The sequence below is a fragment of the Tachypleus tridentatus genome, chromosome 9 (assembly GCF_004210375.1).
Source record: "Tachypleus tridentatus isolate NWPU-2018 chromosome 9, ASM421037v1, whole genome shotgun sequence".
Lineage (NCBI taxonomy): Eukaryota > Metazoa > Arthropoda > Merostomata > Xiphosura > Limulidae > Tachypleus > Tachypleus tridentatus.
The window spans coordinates 95,877,149-95,904,895 of record NC_134833.1 but is presented as its reverse complement, the minus strand read 5'-3'; the positions used below and the strand labels follow the sequence as shown (position 1 = coordinate 95,904,895).

Genomic DNA, 27,747 nt, shown 5'->3' with positions numbered 1-27,747 from the left:
TGCTTCTATTTATCCAAGTTTTTTAGATTTTTAATTTCAAACAGTTTGTTTTTCATCAAAAATCCTATACGAGGATTTTGTAATTACTAGAAAACATTAACATATGATTATACTACAACAATAATAAAATTAAGATGATTATGAAAACACAAACAAATTATGAAATCGTCCAATCTAAATACAAAAAAGTGTTGTTTTTTTTTTCAGGGAAATAGCCCGAGGGAACATGATACGTTATGACATTGTGCTTTCGTTACAGACAACTTACAACGTGTAACCAATTAGAATCAGGTGAAGTTACACTGCAGCTGTACTTTCAATTTTATGATGTGCTGTAAAAATTATCCATGGAAGGAAAGTAAGTATTTTATTCATTTTAAATACGATACAACCAACAGAACATTTATTATAATAACTGTTCATGCTAACTAAGAAATGAATCACTGACGCCAGAAAACATTTCACATCTACAAAACTCTTGTCCAGTTTCATACAACTATATGATGCGCACATAGAAACAACCGTTAAATCTACTGCTACATTAACTTACAATGAATCTCATCGCTGAATGAAATTCTGTAGAAGCAACTATTACTTCCATTGATTAACTTTTAACACTTTATCTGATATTTGATCTTCAAAATTCAACAATACGTTCAAACTTGTTCTCTCAAAACGCTCTGTCAGTATTTTCCGATATGGTGCACAGTACCATTAGGATCTTACTGTCCAATGTGGTTCTGGCACATTGTGCTTAATGTGATCCAACATATGAATCTAATGGTACTGGCCAGGGCAGTTCAGCATATCATCATAATTCCAACTGTAAATTAAGCTTACTGCACACTTTCACAAAGTGTGCTGTTGTCGGTAACTTCTACGTTCATACACGTTTAACTACTAACAGATCCTCTGTTTGTAGCTTTATAAAAACAACAAATGTTTATAACACACGTATTCAATATATTAGTCTCGCTTTCGGGAACGTATAGTAAAGACTTTCACACGATCATGCACGGTATATTTTTTTACAATGTTGTGCTATGTGCTGAGATCACAAATTCAGTTCAAATAAATGTCATATTGACAAGTACTATAGCAGGAACCAAACACATTTTAGAATATGATTAATTATTCAACAGAATCATGAGTTGACATCTAAATTTAAAATATCTGTAACGATTTCGTGTTAGGGATAGTATAAAAAAACATTAAGTAACTGGATATTTCTCAGAGAAAAATCAAGTAATACCCAATACAAAAACGAAGACTTAATAATGCAAGCTAATAAAATCCACTACACAAATACGAATCGGTAAGTTGTACTGTGTTTACACGTGTGAGCAGGAAAAGTCAGTTTTCGGATGTCGGTATCTTCCACCATGCATGTGGGTGGTCGTCCGGTTCCACATTTCGACATTAAATCTTTCCTTTATGTTCTTCCGATGAACGTTGTGGTTCTGTATGACAGCAGTGCTGTATGGATTATCTACAGAATCCAACGGATTGCTGTACGACTGTGACGTTGCCACGCAACTGTGAAAGTCTTTCTTCCTGTAAACAATTTCAATGAAACCTTTTCGAACACGAACGTTAAAGTAGCCGTAGAAAATCGGATTCAGCGCACTGTTTAGTAATGCCAGGGTTTCTGCCCCCACAATCATAACTTTGGGCACCTGAATGGTGTAATTACTATAAATACGTATATTATGAAGAATGAAGTAAGGAGTCCAACAGACCACAAAGCTCCCAATAATACAAACTGTGAGTTTAAGAGTTTTTATTTTAGCGCGAGGAATTACAGCTGCGGCACTGACGGAGCGCCGAAGGTAGATCTCTTCCTTTTTGTTTTTGTTCTGGTTCTCACGGCTAGCTGCACAGAGAGCTCGTAGAACATTGACGTAGCAGTAGCTGATACATATGGTTGGTAGAATCAGAATGTAGGTGGTGAGCCAAGTGAAATAGACTTTCCTTTGCCACATGGCTGTGTAGCCTTGACTAACACATTCGTATCGTACTCGACCTGTTGTGGTAATGCCATTTTCTTTCTGGAAAATAACGTGTTAAAATTAATCATCTGTCAATATCTTGTTACATAAGATAAATTACTTGTGGAGTGTCATATTCTATTCTCATATTAAAACTAACGTATAATATTATATACTGTACATATTTATAAACTCAATATAATATAACTTATAACGTAAGCTGCTTTAAATTTATTTTCTATCCCAAAGAGCTGAACTCAGTGAACGTATAATAACGTACGGAAATCATTATCCAATAAAAGTGAAGGTTTTGAAACATCATTATCAAAACTTATTGATTCTTGGGTAAAAATCTCAGTCTGTTCTAAAATTTAAAAAATGGTAAAGTTTTACCAAAGAAAAAAGCAGTGTATGTGTACAAGCAAATGAGAGCAGCATACTGAAAATGTTGTGCATATGTGTAATTTGGTAACTGACAGTTGGTGGTAAATATCAGCTTAACACATTGTACAACAATATGTATTAAAGATAATATGTGCTATTACTTAGGTAATATGTATTTTACAAAGATATAGAAATGACACTGTGGAGAATTACATTTGTTTAACAAGTAAAGCGAATAATTTATTTGTTGTCGCTAAATGACATTCTTGTCATGATAAATTCAACACAATTATACAGCACTTATCATCCAAATATTTATCAAGCTTTACCTTAAATATCCTTAAATTAACTCGATAAACCACATCTAAAAGCAACTTGCTTCAAAGGCCAGACATCCTGTTTCAATTGAGGATAACTCAAACCATGCTAAAACTTATATTTGTGTCTTCTATTCTTACTATTCTCACCATTAACTACGAAAAGATATGAAGCATTAGCATTATAATTTCCCTTACAAATCTTAAATATCTAAATCAGGTAACCTCTAACTCGTTTTTTCAAGAAAAAATATTTGTTCAGGGATTTTAACCTAATGTCGTATGACAACTTTTCTTCCTATGTATCATATATAATAGAGCTCTTGCTTTTGTGATACTGGAAAAACTGTTTTTTACGCGATGTGCAATCCTCAACTTCGCGAAATCTTTATCCTGTGTGCATATATAATTTCCTGTTTCGCCTCCGATTTCTGTCACAAAGAATTTTATTTTTCTCCCTTCTCAGGGTGCAGATATGACCTTCTGAATACGTCACACGCTAATCTAATGCACTGACGCCACGGTTAATCAGTTAGTTATTCCAATGGCCTTTCTCTCAATCCTTTTCAACAATCCAATATTCTTACTAAAGTAAGGAGATCAAGACTAAACATAGTTGCTATTTGCTTAGCAACTGGCATCAGCATATTGCTCAAATGATTTAAGAGACTGATCAACCAGAACATTAAGATATTTTTTCTTTCATAACACTTTTAAAGTGATTTCCATCAGAATTATATTGATAATTCAAACTGCGATATACAATTTGCAAGGTAATGCATTATTTTATTGCAAGTTAAAGTTATCTGCTACCTATTCATCCAGCTTACCATATAATTCAAATTCTTTTTCAGTGAACTAATATTACAAATTCGAACAACCTGATTTTTTTTACATATCAACCTAAGCTTAGCATTTAGATGTATAATTTCATTTTTTTAAAAGTAGCTTTGCGGAAATTCAACAAAACCAAACTCTTGGAATGCTGTGTACAGACTTGGTCACCTTATCCAAGAAACGATATTGGCTTATTGAAAAGAGTTTAGAGGAGGGCTACTAATATGATTCCATGGATAGAAAAATTATCTTACGAGAATAGGTTGAGATACTGAAGTTTACAAGAGTATACAGTACATCAGTAGATTATAGACTAGTAACTTCTTGGTGCTGTATCGTGAAAATAATAGGAGGGAATAATAGAAGTTTAAGGTTTAGAAAAGACAGGCCATGTTATACTTAAAAAGCTTTATTTTTCTAATAGAAAATAATTTATAGAAATAAGCGTCATTCACAGTCTTGGAAGCAAGCACTTTATAGAGATTTATGAACGTATTAATTATTTCCTGAAAGATAAAAAAGTGTGTTTAAATATTATTTTTCTCAAGGCTGTGTGTAGATATAACCTTAAAGGACTAAGTGATAACTTGCTGTCCATCTGTTATGTAACAGGAATAATTTGGCTTGAATTTCGCGCAAAGCTACACGAGAGGTATCTGCGCTATTCGTTCCTAATTTAGCAGTGAAAGACTAAGAGGGAATACAGTTGGTTATTACCAACCACCGCCGACTTTTGGGCCACTCTTTTACCAACGAATAGCAGATATAGGCAGTCAAATCATAACGCTCCCATGGCTGAAAGAGCAAGCATATTTGATGGGATAAGAATTCGAACCCGCGACCATCAGACTGCGAGTCAAGCATCCCTAATCTTCTGATCGTGTCGGACTTGTCTGTTAAAGAAAAATAAATATGAAACAAACTATGAATAAGAACTTTAATTTTTATTATAACAACAAGAAAAAGCAGTAAGTGTATTGTGGAAGTCAGAGCCTAAAGTAATATATAAATTAATGATGCTAACCATATAGCAAACTTTGTTTAACAAAAGGTGCTTAATGTCATAATTCAATATAAAAAAAGCTAAATCTATAGTTAACTGATCGAAACATTTTTCATGCCAAAAGCAGTTATGTTAAAACAAAGAGATTGGTCGTATAAGAAAGTGTTATTTATTGAAAAATAAATTATGTTACATAATATGCCGGACTTCTTGAATATGTAATATAAAATTATCCACATTATATAAAAATATATAAATATGTAATTTTGAAATGTACTGCAGTGATAGACTAGATGGAAAGCATCTAGTCAGCATCATCTACCGCCAACTCTTGGGCTACGCTTCACAAATGGATAGTGAGACTGATGTTTAACTTATAACACCCCACAACAGACTGCAAATCTAGTGCTCTAACAACCAGACCATGCTAGGCCATGAATGAAGAAAAAGGTGAAAGTTAGGCTTAGCTGCGCTTTGTTTAACTTAACCACTTTAATATTACGTGTTTACATATTTATATAACTTGAACGTTTTTGTAGATTACATTTTTACAGGTCTAGTATTTTGTGTAGTTCGACTATTTTTCTTTGACATCACATCTTTATATCGTTCGTCCATTTATATTATTTTTTTTACGTGTAAAATATTTTTTACGATGTCGTTAATTTGTGTTTCGAATTATAATTTTCACAAAACAATGTTACTCCTCGGTAGCTCGTCTGTGAACTTGTAACGCTAAAAATCAGTGGAAATAGCATAATCAGTCTTTGGTGTAGCTTGGTGTTTAACATAAAAAAACAAACAAATGTATTGTTTTAATCATAATATACGCATTACATTTTACGTAAATTTTGTATTCTAAAGGAGTGATTAGTATGTATTTTATTAATTTACATCCTTGAATATTAAAAAAATATATATATATCTTAATCTACAACTGATATTAAATTACTCTTTTTTTATGTAACGTTAAGAGTGTTTAGGTCTATTTTAAAACGAAACAATTAAATAGTTGTGGCAATATTCAAATTTGACCAAACTTTCGATACTCTATACACATATATAGACTGACAGAATAAGTTAACAAAAGAGAGAAAGCAATATTCTGATGTTCCAGTCTTTTCTTATGTATACTTGTAGTCACAATACAGTATTGTTTCTTTCACTAAATTGGCTGGAGTCAATACTGTAACTTTTTAGGTAAATTGGGTCTTAAATTTGGCACCCTGATTGTTAACGATATTTCTTTCTGTTTGAAAGACTTATGTATAGCTTTAAATCGACAAACTAAGCTAAGAGTGTAGAATTATCTACATAGCAGATGGAAGTGTTTCTGTGTGAAAGACGGAGTAAAAGCGGTTTGGTTTTGGTCAATAGAATTGTTGATTACAGTGAATTTAATAAACAATAACTACAACAAACCGTAATAAGAGCACAAAAGTCATTGACTACAGCTATTTTCATTAACCATAGTAACAACATGAGAAAAGGTACTATAAGTTAATAGATTTGTTTGTTTGTTTTTTTTAACTTTGCGCAAAGCTACTCGAGAGCCATCTGCGATAGCCGACCTTAATTTAGCAGTGTGAGACTAGATGGAAGGCAGCTAGTCATCACCACCCACCGCCAACTCTTAGGCTACTCTTTTACCAACGAATAGTGGGATTGACCATCACATTATAACGCCCTCACGGTTGAAAGGCCGAGCATGTTTGGTGTGACGGAGATGTAAACCCGCGACCGTCAGATTACGAGTCGCACGCTTCAACTCACTTGGCCATGCCGGGCCTTTAAATTTATAAACTTCGCCACCATTAGATACTATTTGTTTTTCTTATGACAAAGCCATATCAGGCTATCTGCTGAGCCCAACGAATATTGGGCTAATATTCAGGGGCTATAATCGAGCCCCTGATTGTAGCGTTGTAAATCTGTAGATTTACCGCTACACTAGCGGGGGACAAGTTAAAAGAATAAAAGCATTGACCACAATGTCATCAAATGTGGTAATAGAATGTAAAACACACAACTTATGTTAGTTGAAAGAGAAAAAATATAATTTTTAACTATTTATTTATAAATATTATTTTATCCTAAAAGATTGTACGTTATATCTTATAGCACAAAATTTCGTCAATTCATCACAGTTTCTTAAATTTTTAGTTTCAAAGAAATAGCCAATGGTGGTTTTACGCAAATAACTTTAACTCAAGATTTGTCCTACGTCTGGATGAATGAAAAAAACCTAACAAAACATACAACAATGATAAACAACTTTCTGTGATGGCTACTTCAGCCATAATCTTTGACAACGTGGTAATTCCAATGAAAAAACCTTGCAAAGACATAAAAGATAAATTAAGATTCATGTGGTAAGTTATTGAAATAACCTAAATATACTGTTTTATTATACTTGTTTTTGTTATGTAGAAAAATAAACCCAGGGCTATCTATATTGTGCCCACAACGGGTATCGGAACCTGGATTTTAGCGTTATAAGTCTTCACACTTTCTATTGAACAAGTGGGGTTGGGGCTTTTCACTCGTTCTTGAAAACAAACGATAATATATTTTATAAAAGTTATTTTTTTAGCCTTGTAGTTGTCTTTCTTTTATTGAGTTGTTATTTATTGTTTTCTTTGTAGCTTTAAAATTAATGAACAACTGCAAAATAAACATTTGGATCTAGTGTAAGCTTCTGTATTTTTCCTTAATTAAAGAAGTTTCAATTCATTACGTACAAGGTATTAGTTTTGTTTTCGAAAACATAATCAATACCCTTTTTTATATCTCAGGTGCTGAACACAGTGATCTAGTTTCAATGGAATGTTTTACCTATTCGAATGTTCTGTAATACGTTGCGGAATTTTCTAAATTAATTTTTGTAGATGTGTTTCAGTCTGTTAAGTGGTCTAATAAGGTAGAATATTCTCGTTTTAACCATTTGTAAAATAACAAACTAAGTTAAAGATATTATATAGTCTTCGAAACATTTTTCTGGAAACTATTAGTATACAATTTTTTTCCTCGTCATGTGTGTTTAAAAAAACTTTGTTGATAATTATATATTACTTTATATTTTAAAATAAAACAGGCAATATATCACATATTTAAGATGCACATACACACACACATATATATAGGCAGCAAAAATGGCAATAAATTTTATAGAATCTTTCAGGCAACCGTCTTTATTTGGGCGAATGGTTACAGATTAAAACATTTATTTGATACTAGGATAAAATTAATGCATTTGTTTGTTTGTTTTGGAATTTTGCACAAAGCTACTCGAGGGCTATCTGTGCTAGCCGTCCCTAACTTAGCAGTGTAAGACTAGAGAGAAGGCAGCTAGTCATCACCACCCACCGCCAACTCTTGGGCTACTCATCTACCAAGAAATAGTGGGATTGACCGTCACAATATACCGCCCACGGCTGGGAGGGCGAGCATGTTTTGCGCGACCCGAACGCCAACCCGCGACCCTCAGATTACCAGTCGCACGCCTTAACACGCTTGGCCATGCCGGGCCAAAATTAATGCAACGTGGTTAAAGCAGTAATGCTCCTTTACCTATATTCTATACGATTATTACATCAACATAAACTAAGTCTAAGTAAGCAAGAACGGATTTTTCTCGTGCATGATTTTTGGTAACGGTTAGACTGTTTTTTCGTCTACTTCAGTTCAGTTATTCCAGAAAAGAACAACATTACTTAGGAATGTATTGAACGATTCCTTCTCCCATGCAAGAATCAGTCATGTGTAAACAGTTATGTTAAAAGTAACATACAGTAACAAAGGTGTTTTACTTAGTGCGCTACTTTCATGTGTTTCTTGCAATAATTACTTGATATATCTCATATTATCCGCAATTACAATGCAGGACTGGGAGACATACATCACTATAATGCACGACTTGTGCATTACCTTGTGTTTATCTTATGTCTATAGTAATGGAAATATTTATAAAAACGTCAATGTGATGCGTATGTAGGAACTACAAATAGCGAGCAATAGCAACTAGAAAGTGATTTTATTAATAGGCGCCTGAAGCATCCATTAGTTGGACGGGTGAAATAAAAACTTCTATTTTTTCTTAACATAATAAGCGTTGCAACGTAATAAAAATATATAGAAGTATCAATACTGAAAAGAAAGACATTCTGTTTTCAATAATTCTATAAATATGAAATTTTAAGTAGGGATCCAACCCCCACCACCTCGGGTAATCCTGTACCACTCTGTCAGGTTTAGTGCTAATTGGTAAAGAAATTTAATTGAAATTTGGAAATATATAAGGAATAGCTACATTCACATATTGACGTATTGACATTGATTTATATGGATACGAAACATTATCACACAAAATATATAAATAAAAGCCAGAAATTCTCTAATGGATTCCATAAGTTCTCATGCGAACCCTATGCCTTACACAGAGCATTACTCTCTATTTTCATGTTGCTGTGCAGTTTATTTTACAATTATGAAATATTGTTTTAAAGCTCTTATATTATTCCTCATACTTTATCAATATTGTTTATTTGACTTTTTAGACCTTCTCACTTTTTACACTAACACACATAGCCTCAAGAGTAGTAATGTCAGGACGTTGTGAGAGTTCTACAGACCTATTTTCTTTCAAGTTATCACTTCGTCACATTTGTTGTTTGCTTAGTATTACTGTCTTACTGGAAGATCAGTGAGCCATATTCTCGAGGGAATTATAAGATGAATCAAAATCTATATGTATTTGTCATCACTTGAGTTTTGTTGTGTTTTTTTCAGATCATCAATGCCGTAGGCTGAGATGCAGTTTCAGACTTGTACCAACCTTCCATGTAAGTGGAGTATACGGTAGTTATGCTATTGTTCTGCCCTCTACCGTCAAACAACAAAATCTTATTGATTGTAGTTGAACAATTTGAATTCGAATTCACTTATATACAGTGCATATAATGAATCTCTGTTTTTGTTGATTCACTTATATACAGTAGGTGTCTCTGTTTTTGTTGATTCACTTATGTGCAGTAAGTGTCTCTGTTCTTGTTGATTCACTTATATACAGTAAGTGTCTCTGTTTTTGTTGATTCACTTATATATAGTAAGCGTCTCTGTTTCTGTTGATTCACTTATATACAGTAAGCGTCTCTGTTTCTGTTGATTCACTTATATACAGTAAGCGTCTCTGTTTCTGTTGATTCACTTATATACAGTAAGTGTCTCTGTTTTTGTTGATTCACTTATATATAGTAAGCGTCTCTGTTTCTGTTGATTCACTTATATACAGTAAGTGTCTCTGTTTCTGTTGATTCACTTATATACAGTAAGCGTCTCTGTTTCTGTTGATTTACTTATATACAGTAAGTGTCTCTGTTTTTGTTGATTCACTTATATACAGTAAACGTCTCTGTTTCTGTTGATTCACTTATATACAGTAAATGTCTCTGTTTTTGTTGATTCCACCTTTTCGTGGTTTAATGCTCATTGTAACTTTTTGATCTGATTACCTCTTTTCAGCATAGGTTTCTGGCAGGTACATATCCATTAAGACCAGTTAATGCTGATACGTAACTTATAGTTCTCTAGGTAACATTCACATCTATGCTTATATAAAAGTCGTTGGTAAGATTTTTACTCGGTCGTTTTCTGTCTTATAAAAAATATACTTTCAGATACTGAACATTGCATTTGCAAAGATCGGTTTCTGCGTATCGACCAATTATACAAGGTATAACCAATTATCATAATTCTGTGATGGATTGTTTAAGCAGAGCACTCATGATAAAATATGGTTGAATGAATGATAACTGCCTGTTGTAGAAACACAAGTACAGATTACGTTTCAAAAGTCTTTTACCTTTATTCTTCAGGTTCTTGTATATATAGTGTTGTTGGTCTTTATAGTATTCTGGTAGATTGTAGAAGGTGTGTTATGATTGGTTGGTTTTTCCCTGTTTCCGCCAGAAAACTATTAAGTCTAACAACACCATACACATACTGGCTTGAAGATGAAAGGCTGAAGAGTTTGAAATGTCTTTCTCTTTTATTGTGTTTCTACAGCAGGAACTTTCCACCATTTTATCAAAACTTTACCAATTAACATCATTTTGTAATAATTATTTAAAAAGTGGGAGCTAAGAGTCACACAAATGTAGAAACACACGATTGTTCATTTCCATTATAAGATTATTATGTCTCTGTAAGGACACATATTGTGTTTTTGTTTAGATTGTTTCTTTTTCTTCCAAACACTTTTCAATCGACTACCATTTTTCGGCGGATTGAATTGAAACTTGTAAGATTACGTTTTGGTCCAATACGCTCAAATGTGGGCTTTTTAAAAAAGATTTTATGGGGCTAAATATCAGCAACCCCAACATGTATACCTTGGCTTCATCTGCCGTCATATTTACAGCAATCAAGTTGAATATTAACATAATTATAACTTTTTATGTGTGTTTAGCACAATAGCATATAAAAAGTTATATTTACCATTTTGAGACTTCTTATTGGGACATAGTTCACAATTAAAGCATAATTTGAGGGGTTTTGGTCAATTACTTGAGTAAAGATACCTTCTTGTTGTGATGTAAACATTTTTCTAGCTGTTTTGGAATTACGTTCCGAAGACATGTTGCACTTACCCAAGAGTATTGGCCTGTTTAATTTTAACAACTGTCTTTTATATCAAAACTATCAAAGTCCAGTAAAATATTTGCAATCAAATTAGTATCTTTAATGAAACAGCACTTCTTTAAACACAGGATTTCTAGAATAATACCAAAAAATTCTAATTACAGACACCGAAATCTGTAAGACCGCTTGTCTTAGGCCTAAAATTAGTTAAGCCTGTATTCGATAAAGAAATGATTTAACATTGTAATTTGTGTGTGTTTCTTGATTTAGTTTAGTTAGGGCTAAACATTACCGTACTTAATAATATCAATAAATAAACTTATAATACTATTCTACAACCTATCGTCAGTTATATAAAACTTAGATAAGCCTTTAACATGTTGTTTTACGAAAGGTGTACTAATTATATTTACATCCATCTTTTGTTTGTATCCGTTGAAATGTATGATAGTAATTTTACTTAGATGGTAAAATGCGCGCTCATTTTTAAGACAGACAGAAACTGAGTGTTATTATTATAATATATGTTAGAGAGGACTGGCGGAAGCCAGCAAAAAGCAGTGACAGTTGAGACGTTAAGGGTCAGAACAATCCTAACTCTTAATTTGATCTTTCGATACAGCTACTTAGTTTGATATGCGAGTTCAGCTTATATCTGGTAGCTGGAATATCCCGAAACTTTTTTTTAGTCCTATGACGCCCCCAGTGGCTCAGCGGTATGTCTACGGAATTACAACGCTAAAAACCGGGTTTCGATACCCGTGGTGGGCAGAGAACATATAGCCCATTGCGTAGCTTTGTACTTAATTCAAAACAACAACTAAAGACATCTTCCACGATAAGTTAATGAATAATGACAAGGACTACCAATGAACCAATTTTTCTTTTTGGTGGTTATAAATTCATAATAGACATCTCAATTTTGGTTTATTGATGTATATGTTGTAAGCTCAAATTTTCTACTTGAACGTATTTTTACTTATAACAACGGAACTTAAAAACATTTACTTTAAAAAATATGGCAATGGCTTGCAAACATTTTTCTGTAAAACTTTCTTTAGCAATAAAATGTTAAAATTATTAAATTACAATAACAATACTTTGGAGTTCTGTTTATTTTTGACAATAATAGGAACATGTGTACAAGCATTTCAGAACAATACAGAAACATTGATCAGCTTATCACACAAAACCTGTATCATTATATATAAAAATGTTTACTTTTATTGTTTTACTTCATTGTATACAATTACACCCTCTTATAAACAAGCATGTAAACAATGGGAAACAATAAGACTCGTTAATTTATCATGAGAGTGAAGAATGACGAGAGAAATAGAATTGCGTTTTATTTTGTTTAAATCATGAGCAGTTTATAGAATATTTTTTTTCAGTAAAACCATAAGTGTTTTACTTCATTCTAAGATAGTTGAAAATCTTGACTTTGGTTTGTACACGTGTAGATAAAAGATTTATTATTTGATTTTATTGTAAAATAAAACGTTCACATAAGTTCTTTACTCACCTGAACAAAAATGAAAAGTTGTGGAAGCGCCACGATAAAAGCTAAGGTCCAGGAAGCGAAGATTAATTTCTTTGCACGAATCGCCCCGACGGTTGACTGGAGCGGTTTGCAGATTGCTTGATAGCGGTCGTAACTCAATGACGTCAGGATGAAAGTTGTACTGGCGAGCGTTACGATCTGAGCGTACACAATCACCTTACACGCAATTTCCCCTAAAACCCATTCTCCGAACACCTGCAGTAGTAGGAAGGAAAACTGACATTCAGTTAAACCAACTTAATTATTATAGAAGTAAACAAAAATGTATGTATGTTAAACAAAGTTAAGGTAATAATAAAAAGTATATAAATATTAGTGGCTAAAGAGGAGATGTTCAACACGCCCGTGGATACAGAATATTAAATAGTTTGCCTTCTGCAGTAGTCTTATAACTTTAGCAATTTTATGTTTAAAGCAAGCTATGTTTATCAAAATCCAGTTACTGTCTTGATAACAGTACACAAGAATATGTATTTTGTGAAAAACCTGTTTATTTGTTTTACATTAGTAATATTTCTGCATACTGAATAACCAGATCTTGCAAACTGCTTCATGTTATCTGTTTAGTGTAATCTCAAAACAGAGATAAGGTTAGCAAAACGTTATAATATTCTCATATGTTTCCTTCTATGAATCTTATATATATATATAGTTATAGTTCGATACTTCTCTATTCCTTTCATACATTTCATTTTTATTGCATTCCCCCTTACGCTTATGATTTACAAAAAAAGAAAAATAGATTTGAGAGATTTTGTATTTTGTCAATAACGTAGGTAAATTTTTACAGCCACTGATAACGAAATTTGTAGATTCCTCTGAGTTTGATTAAATACGTTTACAGCTGTTACCATGGTGGGTTTTTAAGTAAGGTACAGTTTCTACCTGGCATTGTTCACTAAATTCGAATTTTGTGCTTTGTTGATATAGTTTCTTTGTTGTTCAAAAATAGAAAGTACCGATCTTCAATTTTTAACATTAATATCACAATTATTTCACCAAACTAGCATAAAATTAAACAGGAGGAAAAAAATTTCAGACGTATATACATTTAAACTAAAGACAAGTTAATAAAAACCAAAAAACTTAAGTTTTAAATTTCAAATCCTATTCTTCCAATTTCCAGATGGAGTTTGTGACGGAGAATCATAATAAGTTTTCAAACTTTTGATATTTGAATCTCTTATGTGTAAACGTTAATACACTAGCTTGATATAATGCCTCGATTCAGCTGGAAATCATGAGTCCGTATGTTTAATATCTTGTCTTGATTTCATCGGAAAGTACTGACTGATCTAATAGTTTGCCCATTTTGAAGAAAGGTACACATTTCAAAAACGCTCTAATTATAGGATTTGTACTTCCACTGATAAGATAGGTAAACACCTCTTGATTTAAAACGTTTGTTTGTCTTGTTTTGATTACCCAAAACGTACTGAAGTATGTTAAAGAAATACACTGTTAATAATTATACGAACTTTTTATTCACACAATCCATATTCTAAATGTTATATAATGAAGTTTTATTATACTCTTTGGCTATTTATTGACTCTAATAACATTATAAACTATTACTTTCATTTCTGTAACATTAATGGATCACAATAACGACTTCCAGTAACTACTCTGCAAAAATATGCCTTGAAAGCTGCTTAGAGTGCATTTTCATAAATCTACACTCAATGAAGTTGGTGGCCTTATTTCAACAGTAATAATATAAAACTAAATGCCTTAAAAATTTAAATATTTGAAGAGTTTTAAAATTCACTATAAAAGAAAGTATGATAACATGTTTGTTTTTCAAATTGTGACTTCAATATCTGTATTCTCATATTATCCTGTGATTAATTGTATACCCAGATCATCACATCATAACTTCTATTTATATATTATTACGTGGTTATCTGGTTATTGGACACCTAGGTTACCTCGTGGATAATTACCATCTCCAAATGTTAAGTTTCGTAACACTTAACACTTGGTCTAAGCTCTCATAGGAACGAGCATGTAATAATAATTAACATTACAATTAACTTTTAAAGAGAATAGTTTACCTGCTTAGATCATCTGTAAAAATAAAATTAAAATCAGTAATAAATATCACTGTTTATATATGAGCTTTTATTACCTATTTATGCGTAAGGATTACCACGCATTATTTCATCATTGGTGTACATTCGCTACCAACGATATTTTCAGTCCTTAAACCCATTAATATCTCTTGAAGCTCAGCCAGCTAAGGAGATTTAAGTTGCTTGTGTAAGAAAGCAGCATTGCATTGAACAGTAAGTCCCTAAACAACGATTTATGAGCTCAACGATATTTATTGTAAAAAATGTTTCGACAGTACTTGCATTTCGAAGAACTTATATTAGGCTAGTCCTAATTCCACATACGTGAAAATTAAGTTAAACCAATTAATGGAAAATCGCAAGCCAAACAAGGAAAATGAACTTTTCTCCATACCCCATTAATTTTCAATCGGATTCATAACAGAAGTATGGTCGTCTGGCCATTCCACAATATCAATTGTCGTGTTTCTAAGATATCCTCTAATGACTCAACAATTGCAGAGAAACTTCTTTGATCATTTCGTAAGCTAATTGTAATAAGAGGACCTAAGAAATTACAGCAGGTTCACAACATTTGATTAACAGAAAAAGTAACTAAAATCACGAAAGGTTTAGGTATTTACGAAAGCCAATGTTGAAATTATGATTTGAGATCATACTTGAACAAATATCGTCGAGTACGTCCCAAAAACGTATAGTTTTTGTTTTTTTTCTGTTATCTTTTTATATTTTTCAAGGATGGCACTTTTTTGTCCACCCTGTATATATATATATATATATATATATTAAATATTATAACGTGACTGTTAATGAGAGTATTATTAGAGAAAGAATGGGGTATATCTTAATTACAAAACACTAGTTTTTAGCTTCATGCAGTGTGAGAATCTGCACGACATTAGTAAATATTTCTTAACAAATACCATGCTCATCCAGGCGAAATTGTACGTCGTCAAGAACTAGTGTTGTGTAGTAAGACTTGTGTTCAAAACATGATTACAAATGATTGTTGAAGGATTTATCCTGCTTGAATAGTTACAAATAGAATAAAATAAAGACATACGAAAAAAAAGTCAAATAGAAGGGTAAAACTGAAAGCAACGTTCTGGTGTCTAATATTGATAAAGATTTTGTTTCTAGACCATCACCATCATATTTAGTCGTCTAGCAACCTTTGTCGAGACGAGTCAGATTCTGATGGCGAAGGTTGAGCACGCATCATCAATCAGCAAGTCATCACACAGACAAATGTCGTCACGATAACTACATATGGTAAAATTACGTATGGGACTTCTCATCTGAAATGGAACATTTCAGGTTCTTTTTATAACTACTTATATAAAACAAAAAAACTTAAGAAATTATTTTGTAGAATAAAATACCGGTATCGTAACAGAAATATTATTTAGTCAATAATGATATAGATAAGCACAGTAGAAGTTAATTAGCTTGTTTCTAACTCACTGACTCAACTAGTGTGTTGGTTGGTTTATAACTTTTTTTTTCCTAACCTTACTTCTTTTGACCTGATTATAAACGTAAAACAAAAACATCTAACAACATAATAAACCTTATTAAATCATGACAGCAATTACAGAGAATAAATCTGTAATATAGTACAAGATTCTTATTACAGTACAAAAACAAATCCAAATCCTTGTAATACACTTGCCATCTTCTTATACAGATCAATGAATCTATGTTTTTCAGGCATTCGTTGATCAGTAATTAATTATTAAAAGAAAGATTGTTCAATTGCTTTTTAAAGTAGCCCTAAAGTTATTGCTGCTCAGTAGTTGATCATAAACTATATTCAACAACATTATTAATATCTTCATTCGCTTGAGTATGGAAATACCAATGTTGATATTATTTAAGTGTTATGGATTGCAACCAGTCAGACTTTCAAACGATAGCGTTCATAAAGGTGCAGAATTAAAGGGCAAGTTTAACTACAACATTTGTTATCAATAACTGATCCAACTGTTGTTAAAATACATTACTTCATAAGTTAGTCATAAATTACATAAATAGACTAAGACATTCAACAAAAAATATTGAAACTGTTATAGTTTCCAATATAAAAAATGCAGGACGCGAGTCATATATTGAAAACACTCCATAATTCCAAAACATTTTAGTAAAAACAACAAGTATTTAAAAAATCCTTAAAATTGAAAATAAAAATATTGTTAGACTTTTGAAGACTAAAACAAATAGAAGATACGGCTGTTTTTCTGTCATCCTTTATACGTGCCCGAAAGCCAAAGCTGCAGGCTTGTGACGATAAATCGGGCAGAGCTTGAGTAGGTTATACTGATCCAACCATAAAAATAGTTTATACTGATTCAACAGTAAGAGTATGTTATACTGATGCAACTGTAAGAGTAGATTATACTGATCCAACTATAAGAGTAGGTTATACTGATCCAATTGTAAGAGTAGGAGGTACTAATCCAACTGTAAGGGTAGGTTATACTGATCCAACTGTAAAAGTAGGTTATACTGATCCAACTGTAAGAGTAGATTATACTGATCCAACTGTAAGAGTAGGTTATTCTGATCTAGATGCTGAAAACGACAAGCTGTCACGTTGGATTTTTCTAGTCTAGAAAGTTATGGAAACGCATTACATGTTTTGTTCCTTTAAGCACTTTTCTTTAACCAAAAGTTAGAAACGTGATATAATTCTTGTCTCCATTCTTTTAATGCTTGTATTCTCGTTCAGGTAATTAGTTTGAAGTAATTAAGATAAATAAAAGTGAATATTATAAGAAAGGGTGAAACAAGAAGATAAACATCGGTGTAACTATGAACGTTTCAATATAGAGTACTCGTTACAAGTTTCTGTTCAACAGAAATGACCAATTTTGCTCTAAAAATTGTAACGGATTTAATATTATATATTTACTTTAATATCGATGTTTGTTATATATATATTTAGAAATGTATGTTACTTATATTATTAAATGTGTATTGCAAAGTTCCCGCCTCCTCAATAAAGTTGTAGAAGATTCGCTATTGTGAGAGTCAACAATGTACTATGTGAGTGTGTAAATACTACTGATTGCCAGTTTTGTTGCCAACTGAACTTTCGAGAACCTCACATAACGTTTATAAACCGAAGAGCCAAGAGACAGTTATATATTGTTGGTTCGCTACAGTCAGTATACTATAAATCGGAAGCTGTAACTGTGATAAACCCTTACTAACTGGAAAACTACAGATATCTGACCAGGAAAGTTTATAGATTTCAAACATAAAAACCGTTTAATTTCAGCGAAGACATCAGATAACTTCAACTGTGAAAAACGCAACTGATACCAACTCGAAATTAATTCACTCATCGTCGATAAAATATTCAGTTCCAGACCAGATAGAAAGCTCACTATTGGTTGTTACTTTGTAAGACTTTTGGAAATAAATCATTATTTGTAATAGCCGTTATTATACATTGTATTATTATTTGTATATTAAAATATATTTGTGTTAAGAAAGAAAACTACGTGTATCAATCTTGTTAGAAAATATCATAAAATTGAAACATAAAAGCATTTAATTAACTTCTAAATTTAAATTACAATTCAGTACATTTTCAAACTGTTTGAAATGATAATATGTAATAAAGCATGTAAAAATGGGAACCACTGTTGACAAGACACCAGACAAATCTCTTTCTCTCTTATTACGTCTGTTTATGTGGTAACCATGAATTGTTATATATTTACAATAAGCACAATTATTTGCATTTCGATATCTAGTTCAATTACATCCTTCCATGTTGTAAAGTTTCATAGAGCCTGTGCTTAACTCTGGTTACTTGTGGCACAAAAGAATTAGTATGTTTCTATATTTCTCCAGGATGGGATATCAGTAGAATCCACTTATCATCTAGTACCTAATTTACATCTGTGTAGACATCAGCAAATTTTGGAATAGGTGTCTTGCTCAAAGGCACAATAACAAGACAAGGTTACAAGTCCAAAGCATTAACTATTAAGCTTGAACAGTGTGATGACATCAGTGATGTCGAGAAACCCACTGTTCAAGCTTAATAGTTAATGCTTTGGACTTGTAACCTTGCCTTGTTATTGTGTCTTTGAGCAAGACACCTATTCCAAAATTTGCTGATGTCTACACAGATGTAAATTGGGTACTAGATGATGTAAAATATTTTCTCAACCCAAACGAGCCGTTTTTGCATATAAAAGTGTGATGACATAATTGCACTTCAGCTTCCGAGAACCATTAAATGAAGACAAAGTGGCTTAAGCTTTTGTTCGCATCGGTACATTCATCTTTCCCAGCTTACAAAAGAATTGATTGTATTAGGTATATGGCTTTATATTTCAAAATGATACATCCCTCGATCACACGTTAAATGATAATTAAGTGGGCTATACCTATTAGTTCATATTTATAATGGTACTTTTATTATTCAAAAATGTTTTCAATCAGTAATTCTTAACAGTTCAATTGAGTTAACTACTGTACACGATCAATAAATTAAACTAAATTAACAAATGTGTATTGGTTGGTATGAGTACTGACACTTTTATTAATAAGCAAATAACGAGCTTTATTACTTCAAGTGGATTTCTCGTCATTATGAATTAACTGCTGTACAAGACCAGTAAATTGAATTTACTGTCCCACTTGACCGATTAATGAAAGTGAGTTAATTACAGGCAAATCCGTCGAAAGCACAAAAACTTTAAGGCTTATGTGTTCTTTTATCCTCTTTAGAAGTGCTTCAACGTGTTTCCTTAAAAAGCAAATGCCCATGTACAGAGTTAAAAAAAGTAACGGAACTGTTTGAAGAGGTTACGAGAGAAAGAGGCCCAGTAGAAAAAATTGCATTTAAAGTGTTTAACGTTTTTCACGTTTTGGGAATACCGTTAGCTTCGCAAAAAACTGTAGAAGATGGACGAACAAATAAAACTCTTAGCTGGGAACAGAGTAAATAAAAGTTGAATTTTCTAGAAAGTCTACAACACTTTTGTGGAGAAAAGTTTAATCAAGAGTATGTAATCGAAATGTGGTACTAGATATACAGCATTGTAGGGATATTTTATGTTGAAGATGTGAGATATACCGTCAAAATTTAACGGCAATATTAATATAAAACAGCTTTACAACATCCTAGTTTGTCAAGTGTGTAGATGGCATTTAACTCCAATAGGATCATCATAAAAAATACTATTATACTGAATAAGAGCTATTTGAAGAAGACGTTAAGATTTGATAGTAGAAAATTTATAAAATGGTAAAACAAAACCACATTATTTGAAAAGTAGTGATGCAAAAGAAAACTCAACTAAATAATACCATGACCACGTGGTTAGGACGTTCGCCTCGCAACCTGCTGGTCGCATGTTCGAATCCGTATCCGACCAAACATGCGCACCCTTTCAGTCACTGGGATGTTTTAAAATAACGGTCCATCACACTAATCGTTAGTAAAATAACAGTCCTAGAGCGATTATGACTAACTGCTTTCCCTCTTGTCTTTCACCTCTTCTAGTACAAGTAACCTTCGTGTAACTTTGCGCGAAATCCAACGAAAATCAAAGAGACTGCATTGCAAAAGTAAATACTTTTTGATAGCCATATCGTCCATGCTTAATCGATGTAGTAATACAGTTAAGGTTAGAAGATGATTTATTAAGTACTAATGATTAATGTATTATGCCCAGAAGTAAATGTTTCATAAGCAATTTTATAACGCTTACTATAAATATATCAATAAAATATTTTACAAATTTTTAAAAACTACACTATTGTACCTCAAATTCAGAATTCAACCGATGATCTATGGAAAACAAGAAGATATTTCAAAGCACTTATGATGGTTTTATTACACTATCCATTTTAAAAGGTGGTTAAATAGCATAAGAACGTTAATAAGCATTATTTAAAAACGGTAGAGTTTAAAATCACACTGCCTTATACCTATTTCTGAACGCAGAGCAGACAGATTAATGATTGAAAATATATGAAAATTTCGTAATACATACAAACTTAATCCAATTTCTCAAATTGTATTATTAATGTGCAAAAGTTTTTGTAACTACCACCAGAATACTCTTTTGGTTGACTAACAAATGAAGCAGAATTATTTCGATCAATAACAACAATAATCAGTAATAACACATATACTACAAGAATTTCAAAACCGAGCTCTACACTGAATTTTACTAGCTATTCGGCTTGGCATGGCCAGGTGGTTAAGGAACTCAAATCATAATCTGAGGGTCGCGAGTCTGAAGCTCCGTCGCACCAAACATGCTCGCCTTTTCAGCCGTGGGGGCATTATAAATTGACGATTAATCCCACTATTCGTTAATAAAAAAGTAGCCCAAGAGTTGGTGGTAGGTGGTGATGACTAGCTACCTTCCCTCTAATCTTAAACTGCTAAATTACGAACGGCTAGCACAGATAGTCCTCGTGTAGCTTTGCGTGAAATTCAAAACAAACCAATTATTAACTATTCTTCAAAAAATTGATTTGGCACAATTACATTTAATGTTATGTCATAAATAGATTTTTCTTGTTTGACCAGAAAAAGAAAGTAGAATAATAGCGGATTTTAGTTTCTCTAAACTAAAATCGATTTTAAAACTAACACTTTACTTGTAGTTTTTTTAAGACGTATTCAAATGGTCATAGCTTTGTGGTGTGAGGCACTGGGTGAGCTACATATCAGTATTACATTTTTGATAAGTATTAACTTTCTGACTTCGTCGTTATTTCTTATTCTTCTAAAGAAACTTATATATCAGACTGACTGAACAAAAGATATGCGTAAAAACGATATGCGTAATAATACACTTCAAAGTATAATAAATCTTAAACTCAATATATATGTAGCTTTGTCTTTAACAACAAATAAATAACTTGAGTTTTAAAGACGCAAAACAGGAATTTAAAATACTAAGTGAATATTCACAAAATTTCAAATTTATTATTTTAAATTCTTAAAAAGTAATTTTGCTTTTCAGATATTTACACGAAACTACTCAAGAGCCAAGTACACTAGTCGACAGGAACTTTAAAGACAATTTAATTTCTCGTCCTATAACACATCATAAAACTTAATATCGGAAAGCGATTTTTTTAGTTTTCTTCTTTTTTTCAGGTGTTATTTGAAAGAAAAGGTCCAAAGATAGACTTAACAAAAATAATATTTAAAACTCCAAATTAATCTTTTAAAACCCCAAAACCAATATTATAGAATTTTGATATAGATATTTTAAAATTCCAAAAACAATATTTTAAAATCTCAAAATCTGAAAGTCATCATTTTTAGGTCATAAAAGCGCTGTTTGAAAAAAAAATTAAACCATTATTTTAGAATGTTACACGTAGCATTTTTCATTGTTTGTAGATGAATTTGACGTAAATTGCAGCATTATCATTTATATAATTTTCTCCTAAAAATCTGACCTAAACGCTATTTTTTGTCTATGAAAATATTATAGTTCCGGCTCGAATATGTTCTAAATATCTTTGGGCTTTTTGTTTGTCTTGTAATTTTCTCTTTCATTAATTTAAAATCCTGCTTCACAGAGAATTTAGCCCAACGAGTGCAATCACATTATAGTTCATTTACCTGGAAGTGGTCATACTTTGAAATTCAAAGTAATCTAAAAAGTATCTCGTTATTTTTTGTTTTTGTTGCTTACTTTCCACATATTTCTTGAAATGAAAAGTACCTTGTAGGGAAACTAACTTATTTCATTTGGAATGGACGATCCTCAGAATGGTAACTACCAGTTGTCCAAAACTGGTAGTTAGTGAACATTTTAAATTGTTTTATGTAGTTACTAGAAGTGTTTTTATGGTGACTGATTAAGTGGGTAACAAACATTAAACTAGTTTCAAACCACTTTAAACCATTGTGAAAGGTAAATATAATTATGTAAATTGAAACACACGTAAATGATCAATCTATCTAAGTAATATGGTTTACAATGACTTAATTGCAACTATGTAAATGTGCACGAAACTTTTCAATGAATTTGCAAAACACTTCATTTCTATGTGCTTGACAATCGGCTAATTAAAAGAAGAATTATATATAAATGTTCACTTTCTGAATGTCGACATTTCTTAAACTTTGACAGGATATGTGTGTGCCAAGTTTTGTCTTTTTGTGTGTGTGTAGAAACGTCGTTTCATAGCTTCCTGTTATGTCAGTTGCTACTGGCTTCATGTTTGGCTTCATACATACTGAAAGAGGCGTATTTGTTGGTTATTTTAATTGTTTTTTAATGTGCTGGAAATCGTCTTCTGACTAAATTCTGATACACTGGGGATTACAAAGCATACAGAACTTGACTTGTCAGTCAACAGGTTACTGTATATAGATGCAATGATATATCTATTTACTAGTACATTCTTTCTTACTAGTCTGTGTAAAGTACAAAGACTCAACTCATACTATCGAATTTATCAGTTGGTTTTCGAATGACCACGACAGAGAACTGGGCAGGTTTTGTCTTGTTGAGCTGTGTTCGATAACTCTGTGACGCCACGTACTCAATTTAAACCGGAGAGTTGCGTCAAATGACATAATTTCATCGTTCGATAGTCTTAATTTCAAACATTTAATGAAGGTTGCCTATGCAGAAATATAACATATATGTTTAAGATATATTTATAAAAGTGTAACATCTTCCTCGGAAATGTAAAGAAGTTGTAAAACTATTAACGAAGCAACGCGGACCTCCGTGACAGATCTTACATATTTGTATTCCTCGTAGAAAGAAACTGGTACACAGAAAGCACTACATCACATTGATCCCGTTAGTGCTCACATACGCTTGGTTGTACGACATGACAGAAACTATACTGTATTTTGTTTTGTTTCTTATTGATAGATGGTTTAGGCAGTGTATTTATAACTGCACAATTGAAGCACCAATAGTTACAGCGGCTATCTGATCGCACCGATTCTTCTCTCTCACCCCTTCCATTATAATAATTAATAGAAATAACAGTAATAATTTCGTAAAGTATTTGGATATAGCACCTTATTGCCAAACAAAATATCTCAAGTTTTAGAAATCGACAATCAATCCCCGTATAAATAAAACTTACAAAATATGTGGGAACTGTTCATTCAACCCTCATTAATTTATCTACAGCAGTAGTTTCTGTACTACTCCGAAATGACAAATGAGAATATATAACAAAATTTCAATAATTATACTCTTTGTGACGAACACAAGCGGGAAATCATTTTCATTCAACTACACACAGCGGTATGTTTGATATAATAATAAAAAAATAGGGTTCACATGCCGTTACAGTTTTGTAATGATACAAAACAATTGATTTACCAATCCACATACTACAGCAGCAATCTTTCGTTCTTACTGCAGAAAAACTTTGATAACCATGATAGAACAGCAGTTATCTAAAGTTTACATATAACATTTTTCTATTGTTATTACAAGACAACCGAACAACAAATAATTGCAGTTTGTGTTTGGTTGTTCTGGGCTGTTGTCGCAAAACAAACGGGCTATAGAGAAATTCAAGTTTTTTTACATTGTTATTGCAAGACACATAGAGTCCATTTTCTTCTGTACAATTAATAAACATTTTGATGTTATATATTAAATATTAAGGAAAAAACTGAAAGTGCGGAAGAAATCATGACATTCAGATACATTCAGATTAACTTTTAGTTAATGTGAGTAGAAATTGAGAGAGAATAAAAGGTTACATATAGAGAGTGAGATTACTTTAGTAGTGAAACACATAAGACATATAGAAGCTTCAATTAGTACAGAGGATTAACCTTTTTCTTTTCTCTGTTTTCATTTCTCTTGGTGGATAATTCACTGTTTTGTATCCAATACAATTTTAGCTTTCATTGTCATCTTGTAACATTCCACAGTATTATAATATTTGAACATAAGAAAAGACAGACATATGTTATTACTCCTCGTGCGATAGGGCAAAATAATCTTGGAAAATAGTTTATTTGTTTTCGGTTGTTTCTTAAATAAAGTAATTTCTGGCAACAAATAAACTTTTAAAAAGCCTTGTATAAATAGATTAAGGTTTTAATGTCTTCTGAAGTTGAAACAAAAACTCAGTAATGAATTTTTAAGATAACACGGAGTTTTTTGTTCAGAAAACATTCGGCGTATTGAACTTACCCAGTAAAGTACTCTAGTCTCGAACATACGTTTAAAAAAAACAAAAAACAAAAACTTATGTGTAAAAACAAGAAGCGCATTCAAGACAAACACTCATCATCATCAGGTTCATCGACACAAAAACACGTTAACACTAGCTTTACGTATTTATATAAAGAAATTATTAAATACTTCCAGTGTAATAGTCTTTAAAACCGTAAGCGTTAGTAAGCGTTTGTACATAATGGTAGTGTAACTTTCTAAAAGCCACCAAATTGAATAATAAAATAAATCTATACTCTTAAAATGAACTTCATTTTAATCTTATTTTTGTACAATTAATGATAGTAACAGTGTAATATCAACTCTAGTTGTTTATACGACTGTTTAGTTAGTTATGGACATACTCGCCAAGTTACACAATAATTATCTACACTAGTCGTAATGTTAATCCGATATACTAGAAAGAAATATAGCAGCTAGTTAATGGTATCCATCCACTAACTCTTGGGATACTCTAATCAGAAAGTGGGATTCCCTCGTCATTATTATAACACATAAAAAGGTGGAGGACAAATGTGCTTTTACCAGATAAAAACCAGAGACCGTAAGATCGGATTCAACACATTAATTCTTAGGCCACAACAAACACAATGTCTATATAAAATGACATTCTCGAGGAAAACATGACAAATAAATGTAATAACGTTTTGATATTTATTAGCAGATGATTATCCATTCAGTTTGACGTAACTTAAATCAGGAAGTAAAGCCCATTTTATGACAGTCTGCAAGCTGATAAAGTAAGCTTGTCAATACCCTTTCTAAAGAGCACGTGATGAAGTGTGCTGTTAAAATACCGTTTTTACACAACACGTGATAAAGCGAGTTTATAGAATTCCTTCTTCTATATAGTAAATGATAAAGTGAGCTTCCAGGATACAGTTTTTATATGATCATAATGCAATGAACTTGTATAACACTCCTTTTTATAGGGTGTTCGGAAAGTCACTGTACAGTTTTGTTTATTAATAAATATATAAGCGCACAGTGACTTTCCGAACACCCTGTATATAATACCTGATAACGCGAATTTTTAATAGGCCCATATTCATCTTTGCTAGAACATTATTGTCCTGTTTAAGTAGGTAGCTTGCCTTTATCCATGATATTCCTAAAGTGTAAGTTCTTGGCTGCTGTTTGTTCAGTTTCGCCTAACCTTGTGCTTTCTTTCTTAATGTTAACTTAACGCACCGAAACATCTTCACTGAATAATATATACAGTGAATGTTTTTTTTTTCTGTTTAAAAATGATTTGTTTAAATACCTAAACCAATGAATATTGTTTCTTTCATTATTAACGATGATTTGTGTAAAGGTGTATGTCAATGAATTTGTATGTTTAACAATGACTTACTTGAATCTGTACGTCAAAGAATCTTTTCTTGTTATGTTTAACAACGATTTGTGTGAAGTTACATATAAGATAAAGAAGAGCTAAATACTTCTTCTGGTTCTTGGAAGTTTATCAAACTCTTTGTTAAACTTTGTCTTGAGTCAAGTTGTGTATATATATATATATATATATATTTCCAAAGAAGGGCGGAAAGTCAACCAATTTCGTTAAGTACCTAATATACATAGCATTAGCTTTTAATGCTTGATTTTAAATTTTGAAATTTCTATGTTAACCGTAAACACGTGTTGTATAATGCGTCATTTGGACTCAAATAATCAACTCATCTGTTATTTATTACTTTTGCAGAAGACAAAATTTAAAAACATAAATTTACTCTACTGCAAAGGACATAACATAATATAGCAGAAAATGTATGACAAAAAGTTGATATTAAACGTTATAACAGTATTCAAGTCTTTGTTTGTCTCTAGCAGAAAGCTCTCTGCTATTGCTTCACTAGCTGTGTACGTTGCGGAGCAAACTCCGAAGTTTAGCAAACAGTTCTGAAATACAGATGTCAAATCCCAAGCAATTTGAAATAATATCAATACAGAATGTCAAATCTTCAAGTTAAGGCACAGTTTCCACTTCAGTATAATAGTTTTAAAATACAGAGATTAAAATAATATAAAGAATGGTGAATAATTTGTTCTAATATTTTACTTTTATTTCGTTTAACACAGATCAAGATTAAGACTTTTGCAGCTTTATTGTAGTGTTCCGTCCAAGAGAGTTTATTGTATTCAAGAACTTAGCAAAGATCAGGTGATAAAATGATCGTCTTGTGAAGCATTCTACTTCAGAGAATAACTTCCTTTTCTAACTAAACATGTTTATTTGTTTGAAACTTGGCTTAAACATTTATTATGTATTGTTCCTATAAGAATAATTGTGTTTTAAAATACACTCGCTGATTTCAACTATCATTACAGATATGGTATTTAAACTTATTTAATGAAAGTAAGTTTTTACGCTAACTCTGGGTACATTCAGTTTCCTGTTTTAAGATATTGGCATTCATCCAATATTTGTTAATCTACATATCAGCATCTGAGATACTTAATTTTTTTTCTCTATTGCGAAATGTAATTAAGCTATCGAGAAAGTTCTGTGAAAGTGCAAACAAAATAAACGTACAGCTAACTAGTGTAAGTTCATTTATGCAGTAATTTCTCCAACAGAATTTCATGAACAATTTTCTTGCACCACAAGAGCGTGTGCGGTTTCATCTAGGACGTTTATAATCGTCGATACCTAATACAAATAATGATACCAACGAAAAATAATTTAAAAATTACGTGACGTTTCGGTGATCAGCTGTCATCGTTTTTAA

General features: G+C 31.9%; 1 protein-coding gene across 1 annotated transcript in view; it reads right to left on the bottom strand.

Moving 5' to 3' along the window:
- Positions 1 to 414: 414 nt before the first annotated feature.
- Positions 415 to 27,747, bottom strand: part of LOC143227197 (neuropeptide S receptor-like) — a 44,176-nt gene continuing 16,843 nt past the window's right edge. The window contains exons 2-3 of the mRNA XM_076458690.1: positions 12,694 to 12,927; positions 415 to 2,048 (exon numbers count right to left, since the gene is read on the bottom strand). Of these exons, the coding sequence (XP_076314805.1) occupies positions 1,332 to 2,048; positions 12,694 to 12,927 (951 nt within the window). The 3' untranslated portion in view covers positions 415 to 1,331. The remainder of the gene's footprint in view (positions 2,049 to 12,693; positions 12,928 to 27,747) is intronic.